General features: G+C 49.0%; 1 protein-coding gene across 5 annotated transcripts in view; it reads left to right on the top strand.

The window, feature by feature from the left end:
* The window catches only part of FAM227A (family with sequence similarity 227 member A), a 74015-nt gene that overhangs the window by 17550 nt on the left and 42591 nt on the right, over positions 1-13874 (top strand). For 4 of the 5 annotated variants that reach the window (XR_006205125.1, XM_042947807.1, XM_042947810.1 and 1 more), the window contains 4 exons: positions 365-469; positions 2112-2235; positions 7697-7804; positions 9695-9774. Coding sequence is in view for 4 of the 5 variants with exons in the window: in XM_042947807.1 (XP_042803741.1) it covers positions 365-469; positions 2112-2235; positions 7697-7804; positions 9695-9774 (417 nt within the window). In the remaining variant the exon portion in view is untranslated. The remainder of the gene's footprint in view (positions 1-364; positions 470-2111; positions 2236-7696; positions 7805-9694; positions 9775-13874) is intronic. The other variant, XM_042947808.1, reaches the window with a different exon arrangement.

The following is a 13874-nucleotide window of genomic DNA, read 5'->3' as shown; positions in this document are numbered from 1 at the left end:
AGCCCCATCTGCCACCCCTTCCCTTCCCCACCCGTGCCTCGTCCATCCGTCCTGTGCTTCAGCCTCCGCACAATGTCCCGTAGCCCCCTGAGCATCAGGAACTGGTCCCTGACACGTGGCTGGTCAAGCACAGGGCCGGGAGCAGGGTCGGGACCTCCCACCCCAGAGTTTGCGCACTTTCTTCAACAATCCGCCCCACGTGTAAATCTATTTCATAAATCCTATAAAAATCAGCGTACTACTTCGTAAATGACAGGAGGTTCAACCTCTCGAGAATAAGAGGAGTACGTATTTAAGAACCTCAGGCCTTAGCCGTTTCATCAGGAGGCTCTAGTAATTCCTTCTCCACTCTTATTCCTGGTAGCCAAACAAGGAGATCCAGAATGAGCTGTTTGATCGGATATCCCAACACTACGCGTCTCTCTTGTTGCATGAATCCAAATCCCACTATGAAGAGGCTCTCTTAAAAGTGAGCATCAACCACTGTTGGGAGAACAAAAAATCACGCTAATGCCAATAGAATGCCCTTAACATTCTTTCTGTGAGGGAGTAATTAGTAAGTTGTGCTATATTCATACACAGACTTGCAATGCCGCAGTCACAAAAAAATAAGGTAGATCTATATATGGCGTATTTTAAGTGGAAAGCAAAGAAATTTCTAGAACTCCGTGTTTAAAAATGTATATGTATATATGCATGTGTGCCTATGAATAGAAAAAAAAAATCTGGAAAAATACTTACCCAGCTCTTAGCAATGATTATCTCTGGGGAATGAGGTTGTAAGAGACTTCCTTTTCTACTTTAAATATTCCTGTAGTATTCAAATAAGCATGTGATTTTAAAATTAAAAAGTATGAATATACATACATTCACAAAGACTGATTTAACTACATAAATAAATTACCACAAAGTTAAAAGGCAAATGCGAAACTGCAGAAATCACGGAGCATATACGTCACACAATGGAAGGAACTCTTACAAATCGGGACGCCCGGCTGGCTCAGTTGGAGGAGCGTTCATCTCTTGGTCTCGGGGTCGTGAGTTCGAGCCCCACGTTGGGTACAGAGATTACTTAAATACACAACAACTTAAAAAAAAAAAAAAGAACTCTTATAAATCTTATGAAATCCCTTCTAGACCAGTGGACAAAGTACCAAACCAGAAATTCATCAGGGAAGAAATACAAATGGGAAAAAAAGTTCACCCTTAACAATCGTCAAACATACAAATTAAAACAATAGCCATTTGATGCCCCTTTTTACCTACTGGATTGCATGGATTAAAAAGAATAATTGCCAGGGTTGTGAAGGATCTAGGGAAATGACACTCTGACGGTCTGAGAGAGAAGTGCATCGTTACATTTTTGCTACGATAAGCCCCCAACGTATCATCGCTGCTATGATTACTATCGTGATTCCATCTTCTGGAAGTCATAATCGAATACTCGGGAAAAACTGCTTTCACTCATGCATTCCACAAAGTTTTGACTGCCTGCTATGTGCCAGACATAGAGACGGTATCCACCGATGGGGGTGTTGAAGTGAATTTTGATATGCCTACTCAGCACAGTATTATGAAGTTCACTCGTGGGGAGAAAAATCCCGAAGAGTTTATAACAACCTGAGGAAGCGCTTCTACTATGTTGTTAAATGAACAAAGCCAGATAGAAATGTATAATTTGAACTCAACCGTAGTTAAGAAGGGACAACAGTTCCACGCGTGCAGAGGGGAAAAAAATAACAGTCGTAGTACTTCCTGTAACCTCTGATGGGTGGGTCAAATGTATCTTGTCATCCGGGCTACTCTTTGGAGGTGGCAGAAGGGGCTGAGCCGCAGACCACGTGCAGAGGGAAAGCGAGAGGGGGAGGTTGCTGGCCAAGCCTAGCCTGAGGTCTGAGGTGGGGTCCCCAGGTAGGGTAAGGAGTCCACCAAGATGTGGGCCAGTGACAGATAGAAACTGCTCCCCCCATGAATGGAAGGGCAGCACGGTGCAGGTGGAGAGTTTTATCACAGATCCTTTCCACGGTCGGGGGCTCTTTTCTGGGTGCGGAAACGTCCAGAACATGGCCTGAGCTCTGCTTCCCCCCCCCCCCCGCCCCCGCCCTCCCCAGAGGCTGCCATCACTTCTGAGTAAAGCCCTGTACACCAGCTTCTGTTGCTGCTTCCCACAGTCCTGGTTCAACACGCACGATTTCAAGTCGGACATCTGCAACACAATGAGCCTGTGGATTTCGGGTAAGAGGAGCCTGCTCTGTCCTGGGGAACGCGATTCCGGAAACGCTTTTCTGCCTGAGCCTAGGTCATAACACCCTTGACTGAGGCAGCTATCCTCTGCTCTCGTTGACGTTCAAGAAGGTAAGGTGTGCGGTTAGAGCCCCGTGGAGTACTGATCTCGCCTGCTTCCGCAGAACAGTTCTGAGATGTTCTTAGTCCCTTTTTGTGCCCGGTGCATCTGTAGGGAGCAGGCTCCAGCCGAGCCCCATTCGTTGGCCATGTGCTGTGGGCTGGTGGATGCAGAACTGAGCAACCCCAAAGCGTATGCTGGTTGGACGATCGCAACCTTCCTCCCCCGGGTGACTCCATGTGGCCCAACTGTAGTCCCCTTGTCCCTGCTGCCCGCACAGTGAGTGCCCAGGGTGGTGTTTGCTTTTAACGACTTTTCACTCCCCTTCCCCACTCCCCTCTTCTCAACCTAGATTATTTTCTAAGGCCCTTAAAATCTCCTACCTATTGAGAAGTTCCTGGGTCCTAAGTACTGTGCTAAGTAAGCACTCTTTTACATTTCCTATTGTCTTGGGGGTCTCCAAGTCATTCCCACATTAAGGTGTTTGCTAGGCGAACTCTCAGGTCTCAGCGTGTAGGAGTATTGACAGCCAAGATTATGGCAGTGCAATGAGGTTACACAGCCAGGGAATATTCTTTTTTTTTTTTTTTTTTTTTTAATTTTTTAATGTTTATTTATTCTTGAGAGAAAGAGAGCGGGAGCAGGGAAGGGGCAGAGAGAAAGGGAGACACAGAATCTGAGGCAGGCTCTAGGCTCCGAGCTGTCAGCACAGAGCCTGATGCGGGGCTCGAACTCACGGACCATGAGATCATGACCTGAGCCGAAGTCAGATGTTCAACCGACTGAGCCACCCAGGTGCCCCCAGCCAGGGAATATTCCTAAGGGAAATGACAGGCAGGGTCTGGAGGAATTCCTGTGCAAGCTTCCTCATGCTGTCTCCCTTCCGTGAGGAGTTAGGCAGGGCACTGTCATCCCTCTGCAACAAAAATGCAGCAACACGTGTGATGTTTCTGCCCAGCCCGCTAGAGACACAGCACCCAAGCTTTCTATTGGGGGCTGGTCACATAGAGACCTCTGTCTGTCATGTACCAAAATTCCAGGAAAGCAGGTGTTCAGCAGAAGCCACACTGTTTTACAGCTTGCCACTCTTACCAGTTAGGGGAAAAATTTCCCCCAGCTTTATTGGTATAATTGATGCATAACATCGTGTATGTGTAAGATGCACAACGTAACGATTTGACGCACGCATATGTTGGGAAATGTTCCCATAATGAGGTTAGTTAACACATCCTTCATCACACATAATTATCATTTTGTTGTTATGGTGAGAACACGTAGAAGCTACTCTCATGACAACAGTCAAATATACAACACAGGATTGTTAACTGTAGCCATCATGCCGTAGATCCCTGGGACTCGTTCCTCCTATAACTGGAACTTTACCCCTTTGACCCACATCTCTTCATTTCCTCCATCCCCAGCCCCTGGCGACCACCAGTCTATGCTCTGCTTCTATGAGTTTGGCTTTTTAGCTTCCGCCTATAAGTGAGATCACGTAACAGTGTTTGTCTCTCTCCGTCTGCCTAATTTCACTTAGCATAATGCCCTCAAGGCCCATCCACGTTGTTGCATTGTCTGGCTTTCCTTCTTTTTGTGGCTGAATAACATTCCGTTGTGTATATATATGCCACATTTTCTTTATCCATCCACCCGTTGACGGACACTCAGACTGTTTCCATGCCTTGGCTATTGTGAATAATGCTGCAGGGAACCTAGGGGTGCAGGTGTCTCTTTGAGACTGTGATGTCATTTCCTTTGGAGTAGGATTCCTGAATCATAGAGTCGTTCTATTTTTAATTTTTTGAAGAGCTTCCATACTGTCTCCCATAGTGACAGTACCAATTTACATCCCTTCCAACAGTGCACAGGGTTTCCTTTTTTCTACATCCTCTCCAGCATTTGTTACCTCTGGTCTTTTTGATCATGGCCATCCTAGCAGGTGTGAGGTGATATCTCACTGTGGTTCTGGTTTGCATTTCCCTGTTGGTTAGTGATGTTGAGAGCCTTCTCACATATTTGTTGGCCGCGTCTTCTTTGGAAAAATAACTGTTCAGGTCCTTTGCCCATTTTTAACCAGATTATTATTATTATTATTATTATTTATTTACTTACTTATTTTTGCTAGTGAGTCTATGAGTTCCTTATATGCTTTGGATATTTAACCTCTTATCGAACGTATGGTTTGCAAATATTTTCTTCTCTTCCATATGTTGCTTTTTCGTGCTATTGTTTCTCCTGCTGCACAGAAGCCTTTCAGTTGCACGTAGTCCCATTTGTTGATTTTTGCTTTGTTGCTTGTGCTTTTGGTGTCGTAGCCAAAAAGTCATGGCCAAGACCAATGTCAGAGAGCTTTTTCCCATATTTTCTCCCAGGAGTTTTATGGTTTCAGATCTTACATTTAAGTCCTTAATCCATTCCAAGTTCATTTTTGTTAAGTGGTGTAAAAATGAGGGGGTTCGGTTTCATTCATTTGCATGTGGCTGTCCAGTTTTCCCAGCACCATTTATTGAAGAGACTGTTTTTTCCCCATTGTACATTCTTGGCTCCCTTATCAAATGTTAGTTGACCATCTATGTGTAGGTTTATTTCTGGGTTCTCAATTCTGTTTCATTGATCCATGTGTCTGTTTTTATGCCAGTACCATACTATTTTGATTTCTTAGCTTTGTAATATAGTTTAAAATCAGTGTGATGTCTCCACCTATATTCCTTTTCAAGATTGCTTTGGCTATTCAGGGTCTTTCGTGGATACATACAAATTTTAGGATGGTTTTCTCTACTTCTGTGAAAAATGCCATTGGAATTTTGAGAGATTGCATTGAATCTACAGATGGCTTTGGGTATTATGGATGTTTCCACAATATTAATTCTCTTGATCTATGAACACAGCATATTTTTCCGTTGATTTGTGTCTCCTTCAATTTCTCTCATCAGTGTCTTACAGTTTTCAATGTACAGACTTTTCACTTCCTTGGTTACATTTATTCCTAAGTATTTCACTGTTTTTGATGTTATCATGAGTGGGGTTGGGTTGTTTTCTTTATTTTTTTCTCACATAGCTCCTTGTCAATGTATAGAAACCCAACTGACTTTCATATATTGATTTTGTATCCTGAAAATGTACTGAATTTGTTAATTCTAACAGTTTTTTGGTGGACTCTAGATTTTTCTGCATACGAGATTGGGTCATCAGCAAACAGAGACGATTTTACTTCTTCCATTCTGATTTGGATGCCTTTTTTCCTTTCTTTTTTCTAATCATTCTGGCTAGATCTTCTGGTACTATGTTGAATAGGAGTAGTGAGAGTGTCCACCCTTATCTCGTTCCTGGTCTTAGAAGAAAAGCCTTTCTTCACCATTGAGTATGATGTTAGCTGCAGGCTTGTCATATGGGGCTTTTGTTACACTGAGGTGTGTTCCTTCTGTACCCACTTTGTTGAGTGTCTTTATTGCAGAAGGATGTTGAATTGTGACAAATGTTCTTCCTGCACCGATTGAGACTATCATGATTTTTATCTTTCCGTCTATTAACATGTATTATGTTGATTGAGTGATCTGTGGCTATTGAACCATCTTTGCATCCCAGGGATCAATCTCACTTGACCTTGGTGTATGATCCTCCTAAAATGATGCTGAATTCAGTTTGCTGGTACTTTCTTAAGAGGTTTTGCATCTATATTCATCAGGGACATTGGTCTGTAGTTTTCTTGTAGCATACTTAATCTGGATTTGGTATGAGGGTAATGCTCACCTCATAAAATGAGTTTGGGAGTGTTCCCTCCCCTTCAGTTTTTTTGAAAGAGTTTGAGAAAGATTGGAGTTAATTCTTTAAGTGTTTTGTAGAACTCACCTGTGAAGCCATCTCGTCCTGGGCTTTTCTTTATTTGGGAGGTTTTTGATTACCGACTCAATCTCCTTACTCATTATCGGTCTGTTCTGCTTTTGTATTGCTTCATGATTCAGTGGTGGTAGGTTGTACACTTCCAGGAATTTGCCCACTTCTGGGTAGTTAGGGCAAGTTATATCAGTGTAAAGAAATGTTTACCAGACAACTCGCAGATGCTAGCCAAAGGCCAAGTTCACAAGCAAGATTTTCCAAGGAGAGCAGCCTTGTGCCTGCTCAGCCTTTTCTGCACACCCATTTAATCCTCTTAACATATGCAGACTCCAAGAAGTCCCACAGCCACCAAACAGGGGAGCAGGCGTTCAGGTCCAGGCTGTCCGGCTGCAAAGCTAGGTCTTGACCACTGCTCCATCCTTCCTCTCATTTTCCGACTCTTTTCTTCGCTTCGCCCTTCCTATTTCCCGTTTTGTCCAAGACTGTGCCTCCTTCCCCTAATGCATTCTCAGCAATAAACCCCCCCGTCCACTTGCTTTGTCCAGTGGAGGCAGCATCTTTGCATAGGTGGTCAAAACTTCTCAAGTGATCCTTGGTCTTTTCCTTTCTACACCAAAGAACCGAGGGAGAAAGTGGAATCCTTCTAATGTCTGAGCGTTCAGGTTCCAGAAGCCAAGACTCTGAAGCACGTGGTTTTCTTACAAGAAAAAGCATCAGCCCCATTAGTGTCACCATCAAATATTTAGGGAGAACCCATTTCTGGTACTTAGCTAAGTGTGATAAGATGTTGGACAAATACTTGCTAAGCACCTGTTTGTTATGTGCTAGGTCCAGAGCTAAGCCCTGGAGGTGCAAAGGTGAATAAGGCCCAGGTCCTGCGCTCAGGGAGTTCCCAGTCCAGCAAGAGCAGAGGAGATGGGCAGGAAAACCAAAGTCTACAAACCTTCACATTTGTGTACACAGGGTCACGTGTCCTGGTGTGATCGGATCGGATCTTGACACTCACGCTGTCTGGAACGCAGGGCGAACTTCATCTCCATTTTCTTTGTTTTGTTTTTTTAAGTTATTAAAATTTTTTTTAACGTCTACTTATTTTTGAGAGAGAGAGAGAGAGAGAGAGAGAGACAGAGCATGAGTGAGGGAGGGGCAGAGAGAGAAGGAGACACAGAATCCCAAGCAGCCTCCAGGCTCCAAGCTGTCAGCACAGACCCTGATATGGGGCTCGAACTCACGAACCACGAGATTATGACCTGAGCCGAAGTCGGACGCTTAACCCACTGAGCCACCCAGGCGCCCCACCATCTCCATTTTCCAGAGGAAGGCACCAAGCCGACCTAGAGAGGAAGGGGGGGAGCTCCCCCCACCTCCACAAGGCTCAGGGCCACTGTAGGGTGGGGCTAAGCCCTGCCTCCCCAGGACCAGCAGGGGGCTCCTGGAGGAGAGGCTCTGGCTTCTGTTTTCTGCTTCCCTTCTCTTTTATGGAGGTTTTCACGATCCCTCTTCCTTCTCTGTTAGGTATATATCCTTGCCTACAGAGCTATAACAGCTGGGACTACTCGGAACTAGATCCAGAGAGATTCCGGAGAGAAGAATTAATTTTGCAGAGAAAACGACTGTTAAAGAGTAAGGTACCACTTGTGGACTTTAGCCCCCAGTGGCCCTGCCACACCCAGCCGTATCCAGTTGAGGCAGGGCAGGGCCTTAGTATTGAGGTAGTCGGGCCAGGTTCCCTTTGACGCTCCCCTGTCTGGTCACCAAAATGACTGAAATGCTGATGTTCAGGGTGCACTTAAAAGTCAGCGCAACATAACTGCTGGGCTGCAGGGGTGGAATTTTGTATTCTAACGATGGATGCCGGTTACTGGGTGTCTCTGGGTGTCCGGTTACTGGGACCCATAGCGCAGTCTAGGAGGAATTTAGGCAACGCAGTGACACTACCTTGGATTGGGCACTGTGGTGGGGCTTACAGCGTGCTGAGGCAGCACGGGGAGAGGTACCCAGTCCAGCCCTGAGCAGGCAAGTGGCATTGAAGCGGAGATTCGAAGGATGTGTATTTTAGGCGGGTGAAGGGGAGAATTACTGTTCCAGGCAGAGGGAACAGCATGCGAGAAGACCCAGAGGCATTTCTCGTGGCAGCGGTGAGAGGACTTTATGGGGTAACCAGCCTGTGGGTGGCTGAGTCAGGATTCAAACACGGGACTGCAAAGCCAAAGGGACACACTGTTGGGTCAGGTGGATATTTTCTCCAGCAGGGGGAGGTCTATCCTTTCCATGGGGGCACCCCAGGGACACAGAAAAGCCCTATCTTTAGTAGGTGAATAGGACCCAGAGGGCAGACAACATCCCACTAATGAAATCCCTCAGCCACCCCCAGGACCCTTTGGAAGTGGAGGATAGGAGTGAGAAAATGATTTTTTTCTCAAATATGGTGGAAACCGTTCATACCGGAAAGAATGTGAGTCTAAGCCCAAAGCTGTACTCTGATTAGCAGTAAAAATCATGCTGTCGCATACTGACTCATTCTCTGCACCAGCCAGCTTGTGTTACTTTGTTTTCCGCCTACTCCACCCCTATGAGAGAGCCTGTTCCCCTCATCTTACAGCAGGAGGTGAGGGGCAGAGAGGTTCATGCGCCCAAGGCGCCCCTGCGCAGCTGGAGGGCCAGAATTTTGCCCAGATGGGCTAATCAACCTCCTGCCTTCGAAGGCAGCCTGTGGGCCCTCTGGCCAATGAAGCCATTGTCCCCACTCAGTCTACCTCCCTCAGGGAATGCGAGGCCACTCAGCAGGAAGGAGGGGCCCCCTGAGAGGCAGCACAGTCCCCACCATGGTGAGCCCCCTGTCTGCGTGGGGACGCCGAGAGCCACGCCTTTGCCACCTAGAAGGACCAGCAGCGTCAGCGTCCCTAGCCCGGCTGCACCGGGCTCCGCGGTGGTCCCCCAGGGCTCCGTAAGCGCTGTCCAGTTTGCGAAGCGCCAGTCTAGGGCACAGGGGAGGGACTGCCTGGCAGGCCTCAGAGAAGAGCATGACCCCCACTTGATATGTTCGCTTTCCCAGCAATCACCGTGGACACACAGGAGTTGCAAAGTGAACAACATCTAACCTGTGAACTGTCTTCAAATTTAATGACACTCTAGGAGATGGATGGATTGTTAACTTTTTTAAGGGTTTAAGCCAACATGTCTTCATTTGGATGTTTTCAACTTTTGGGTTTTCTTTTGAAGCCAGTACTTTCTTTCCCCTGTGGGTTGAGTGCTTGCACTGTGTACGGGGCTCCGCATACATTATTGAACTGGGCTCACCAGCCCTGCAAGGTAGTTGGTATTTAAGCCCTGAACAGGATCCGAGAGGTTAGGTAACTTGCCCAAGGTCATTCAGCAGGTGGAATGACTGAGGGGCTCTGGTTTGCCTGAGGTCTGTTGTCCTCCAGGGAGGCGGCTGTGTCAAAACTCCCGGTCTATGGTGTCCTCTCCAGGACAAGAAGGAACTGAAGCACAACTCTGTCTCCTTCCTAGGAAGAGAGTTTCTTTTGTCCACTTCTAAGAGCTACCCCTTCCAGAAGTCTACCCAGAGCAAGGAAGCCCAGGGCCCGAAGGTGAGTAGAGAGTCACAGACCCAGACCCTTTGCATCCCAGATGCTTCAGTGACGTCCACGTGGTTCCGCATCTCTGTGCTCCCCGCCCAGCGTCTCCGGGAGGGGTCCTGGTGGTCCTCTAGGTCTGCGTGCATGAGCAGAGCACCAAAGGGTGACCCCAGAAATGCAGTGATGGGGAAGTGAAGGGAAAAGAAGCAGAGGCTCAGCTCAAGGTGCTTTTCTGTCTTTTCCTCCCCCTCAGTCCTTGTCAGAAACCTGCACCTGGCTGTCCTCTCGACCCCTGCTTGCCCCTCTGTGCCCTGTGATGTTCCCTCCTAGGCAGCTCCAGCACCACCCCTCCCCTCCCCTCCCCTCCCCTCCCCTCCCCTCCCCTCCCCTCCCCTCCCCTCCCCTCCCTACACTCCAGTTTGAGCTCCTTCATATTACAGCAGGCTCCTTGCTCCCTCAGGCTCCCCGGTACCCCGGCAATCTTTTCAGAATGCAGATCTAATTATGTCCTAGGTCACCCCCCCCCGGCCCCACCCAACTCCCCCTACCCTAAACACCCTCCCCCAGCCCAAATACAAAATACCTCCCGAACCTCAGAAGGCTTCCTCTTGCCGTGGGGTAGACTGACCTGTGCGACCCTGCCACGTCCTGCCGGCCCCATCTCCACCTTCCTGGGCCCTTGCGGCTCCCCCTGCAGGGGTGTTCTCTCAGTTCCTTGTGGACGTCACACCCCTACCAACACCTGGCCTCTGTACCTGCCACTCCTCTTGTCCCACGTAAGCTCCCTCCTGCCACCATCATTGCCAGCATCTCCTCCCACTGGTAACACGAAACCAAATGCTACCGCTACCGATCAAGGCCTCCTTTTTCCAGAAAGCTGGACAAATAAATGTCTGGGAAAACAATGAAAGAGGCCTTCTGCTGCCCGTTTTTGTAAGTAGAACGTCACTGGCACACCGCCACGGTCCCTGGTTGACCTGGTCTTGTACTGCAGGCGGCCTGTCTCACTTGCCCTTCACTGGTCTTCAACTGGCTTTGCACTGCAATGGCAGGGCTGAGTAGTTGCGGTACAGACATCATGGCCCGCACAGCCGGAAACGTTTACTCTCTGGCTCTTGGCCGAAGGAGTTGCCACCCTGGTTCGGGGGACACGTACTCATCCTTCTGTCTCAGCTGAAGCCCTTGTCCTCAGGGTCAGCAGCCTTGACCCTCATCTGCATTTGGTTCCTTGTGATACGTACTCAGAGCTCTGTCCTTCAGAGCACTTATGGAATTATGCAGTCATTCCTATGATCATGGCTGTCTCTGCCACTAACCTTTTTTTTTTTATAAAGCTTTTATTTATTTATTTTGAGAGAAGGAGACCATGAGCAAGGAAGGGTCAGAGAGAGAGGGAGAGAGAATCCCAAGCAGGCTCCCCGCTGTCAGCGCAGAGCCTGATGAGGGTGACATCATGACCTGCGCAGAGATCAGGAGTCAGATGCTTAACCAACTGAGCCACCCGAGCACCCCTCTGCTACTAATCTTTAAGCTGTAGACCAACATCCTCATTGTTTCCTTTTTTTTTTTTTTTAATGTTTATTTATTTTTGAGAGAGAGAGAGAGAGAGAGAGAGCACGAGCGGGGAAGGGGCAGAGAGAGAGGGAGACACAGAATCGGAAGCAGGCTCCAGGCTCTATGCTGTCAGCACAGAGCCCGATGTGGGGCTCGAACTCGTGAACTGCGAGATCATGGCCTGAGCCGAAGTCGGACGCTCAACCGACTGAGCCACCCAGGCTCCCCAATATCCTCATTTCTAATGCCATGCTTCATTCAGAATAAGTAGCATATGAGGCTCGATTCATCGTTAGACCAGACTTTCCCCTTTGTTTGGGGCGGAGATGGGGGTGTTTTCACCCTGGCACATTCACCCAATGTTTGGAATGGGTGAAGGGTGTGCCTTTCTTTTGTAAAGCGGGATAAAGGCTACGTTCTCAATATGATCACTTTTAGAAAACAGGATGTAAGCACATTTAAGGATCTGGAAATGGATGTTCTTTGAACTGGCAAGGCCAGTGCTCCTTGGAAAATTTCCATGTCCCCACAGGGCTTGAAGGTCTCTGGTTCAACGCCTGCTCTCACAGGTTCAGATTGTAGCTGTGCAGCCTCGGACAAGTTACTTAACCTCTCTGAGACTTGGTTTCCGCAGGTGTGACATGAGCACAATAATAGCAGGGCCTTCTCCCCACCATGATGAAGATCGTAGCACATGTGTCTGTGTGGCCAGGGCCCCTGTCAATCCACGGCCGCACGTCTCAACGGGGCACTTAGCACTGCCCGCCTATGCTGGCACACTTCCCCAGCATGTGCTCCCCTCCCCCAAACCCTCATGTCACTTGGTCTCCCTTCCCAGAATTCTTGTACTGCAGGCGGCCTGTCTCACTCGCCCTTCACCCCTCACCCTCCAGGGAGCGTCTTCACTGGGAAATTAGAAGCAGTCAGCAGGAAGGCACTCCCTTTCCTACCACGAGGCACCTGCCCCCATCTGTACCCTCACCATTGGCCTATGGAGGACGGGCCCTGCCCCCGCTTGTGCCCTGGACCCCACCCCCTGGGGACCAAACCCCTCTGTCTTGTGTCGTCATTTTCTCCCACTCAGTGGGATCACGCCCATCTTTGAACAGTCCTGCCTTAGCACTTCCAGCCTTTGCCTCTGCACCGCCATTTCCTGCTGCCTTTCCCGCCAGAACTTCTTGAAAGCCTCATCTGCACCCACACTTCCTTGCCTCAGCCCTCCAGTCGGTTCCTGCCCTCAGGGCATCATTGCAGCGGGCGGCTCCTGCCTTGGCCCAGACCCTAATCTGTTGCCTGCTCTAGTCTGTGTCACGTGGTTGGCTACGCCCACCTTCCTGAACCACTTTTTCCGCTTGGCTTCTGTGTTGCCAGGCTTTTGCAAGTGCCTTCCTTCCCGGCTGGCTGCTCCTTTTCCGTCTTCCTTGCTGGCTCCCTGTCCTTTCAGCCAGTCAGTCTGTCCCGGCCCCTTCCCCTCCACTTACATGTTCTCCCCATGTGGTCTCATCTGGTCCGCTGGCCAGTAACACCCAAATCTCCCTCCCGACCCTGGTGTATCCAACTGCCCCCTGGGGCCCCGCCAGGAGGATCTCGACCTGGAAAGGGGTGAGGAGGTTGCTGATTCCCAGGGTCCGGCATCAGTTTGCTCCTGGCTGACTGCACCAGCCTCTTCCTGGGCTCCTCCCTTGGCCCCAGTCCAGTCTCAGCACAGCCACCAGAGTGACCTTCTCATAGACACCGGATGAGGCTGTTCTCCACCTCAAGCCTCCAGCAGTTTCTCCAGTGCACTGGGAATCCAATCCAGGCCCCTTAGCCTGAGTCGGATTGCCCCTCAGGATCGGGCCCCCACCTCTCTCTCCAGCCTCTTCACACCCTTTCCCTCCCTCGGCACCAGTCAGCCCACCGGACTTCCTTCTGCCCTTGGACCCTCCAGGCCTGTGTCCAGCTGAGCCTTTGCACTAACTGTCCCCTTCGCCTGGAACGTGCTTTCCTCAGAGTTCTAAGGAAGGGCTGGCTCCTTCTTGACATTCAGATTCCAGTTTCATTGACATTGCCCTAGTGAGGCCGGTCCTGACTGCCCAGGGACGCTCTGTCATCACGTGGCTAATTGAATTCCCTGCACAGTGCTTATCACAGGCTGCTCTTTTTCCTAGGGGATTTATGTAGTGTTTAGTATCTGTCTCCCTCTATTAGAACATAAACTCCAGGGTGCCTGAGTGGCTCAGTCGGTTGAGCGTCTGACTTTGGCTCAGGTCATGATCTCACGGTTCGTGGGCTCGAGCCCCGCATCGGGCTCTGTGCTGACAGCTCAGAGCCTGGAGCCTGCGTCTGATTCTGTGACTCGTTCTCTCTCCACCCCTCCCCGACTTGTGCTCGCGCTCTCTCTCTGTCTCTGCCTCTCAAAAATAAATAAATGCTAAAAAAAAAATAAATTAAAAAAAAATTAGAGAAGACAGTTAAAGAAGATCTTTGTAAGGAAGAATCATCATCTTCTTACCTGCAAACAGTAGTCTCCTTCAGGAAGAAATGTGTTCAAGGGAAACGGTGATGCACCGCCCCCA

The sequence above is a fragment of the Panthera leo genome, chromosome B4 (assembly GCF_018350215.1).
Source record: "Panthera leo isolate Ple1 chromosome B4, P.leo_Ple1_pat1.1, whole genome shotgun sequence".
In the NCBI taxonomy this organism is placed as follows: Eukaryota; Metazoa; Chordata; class Mammalia; order Carnivora; family Felidae; genus Panthera; species Panthera leo.
This window is presented reverse-complemented; position numbering and strand designations above follow the sequence as displayed.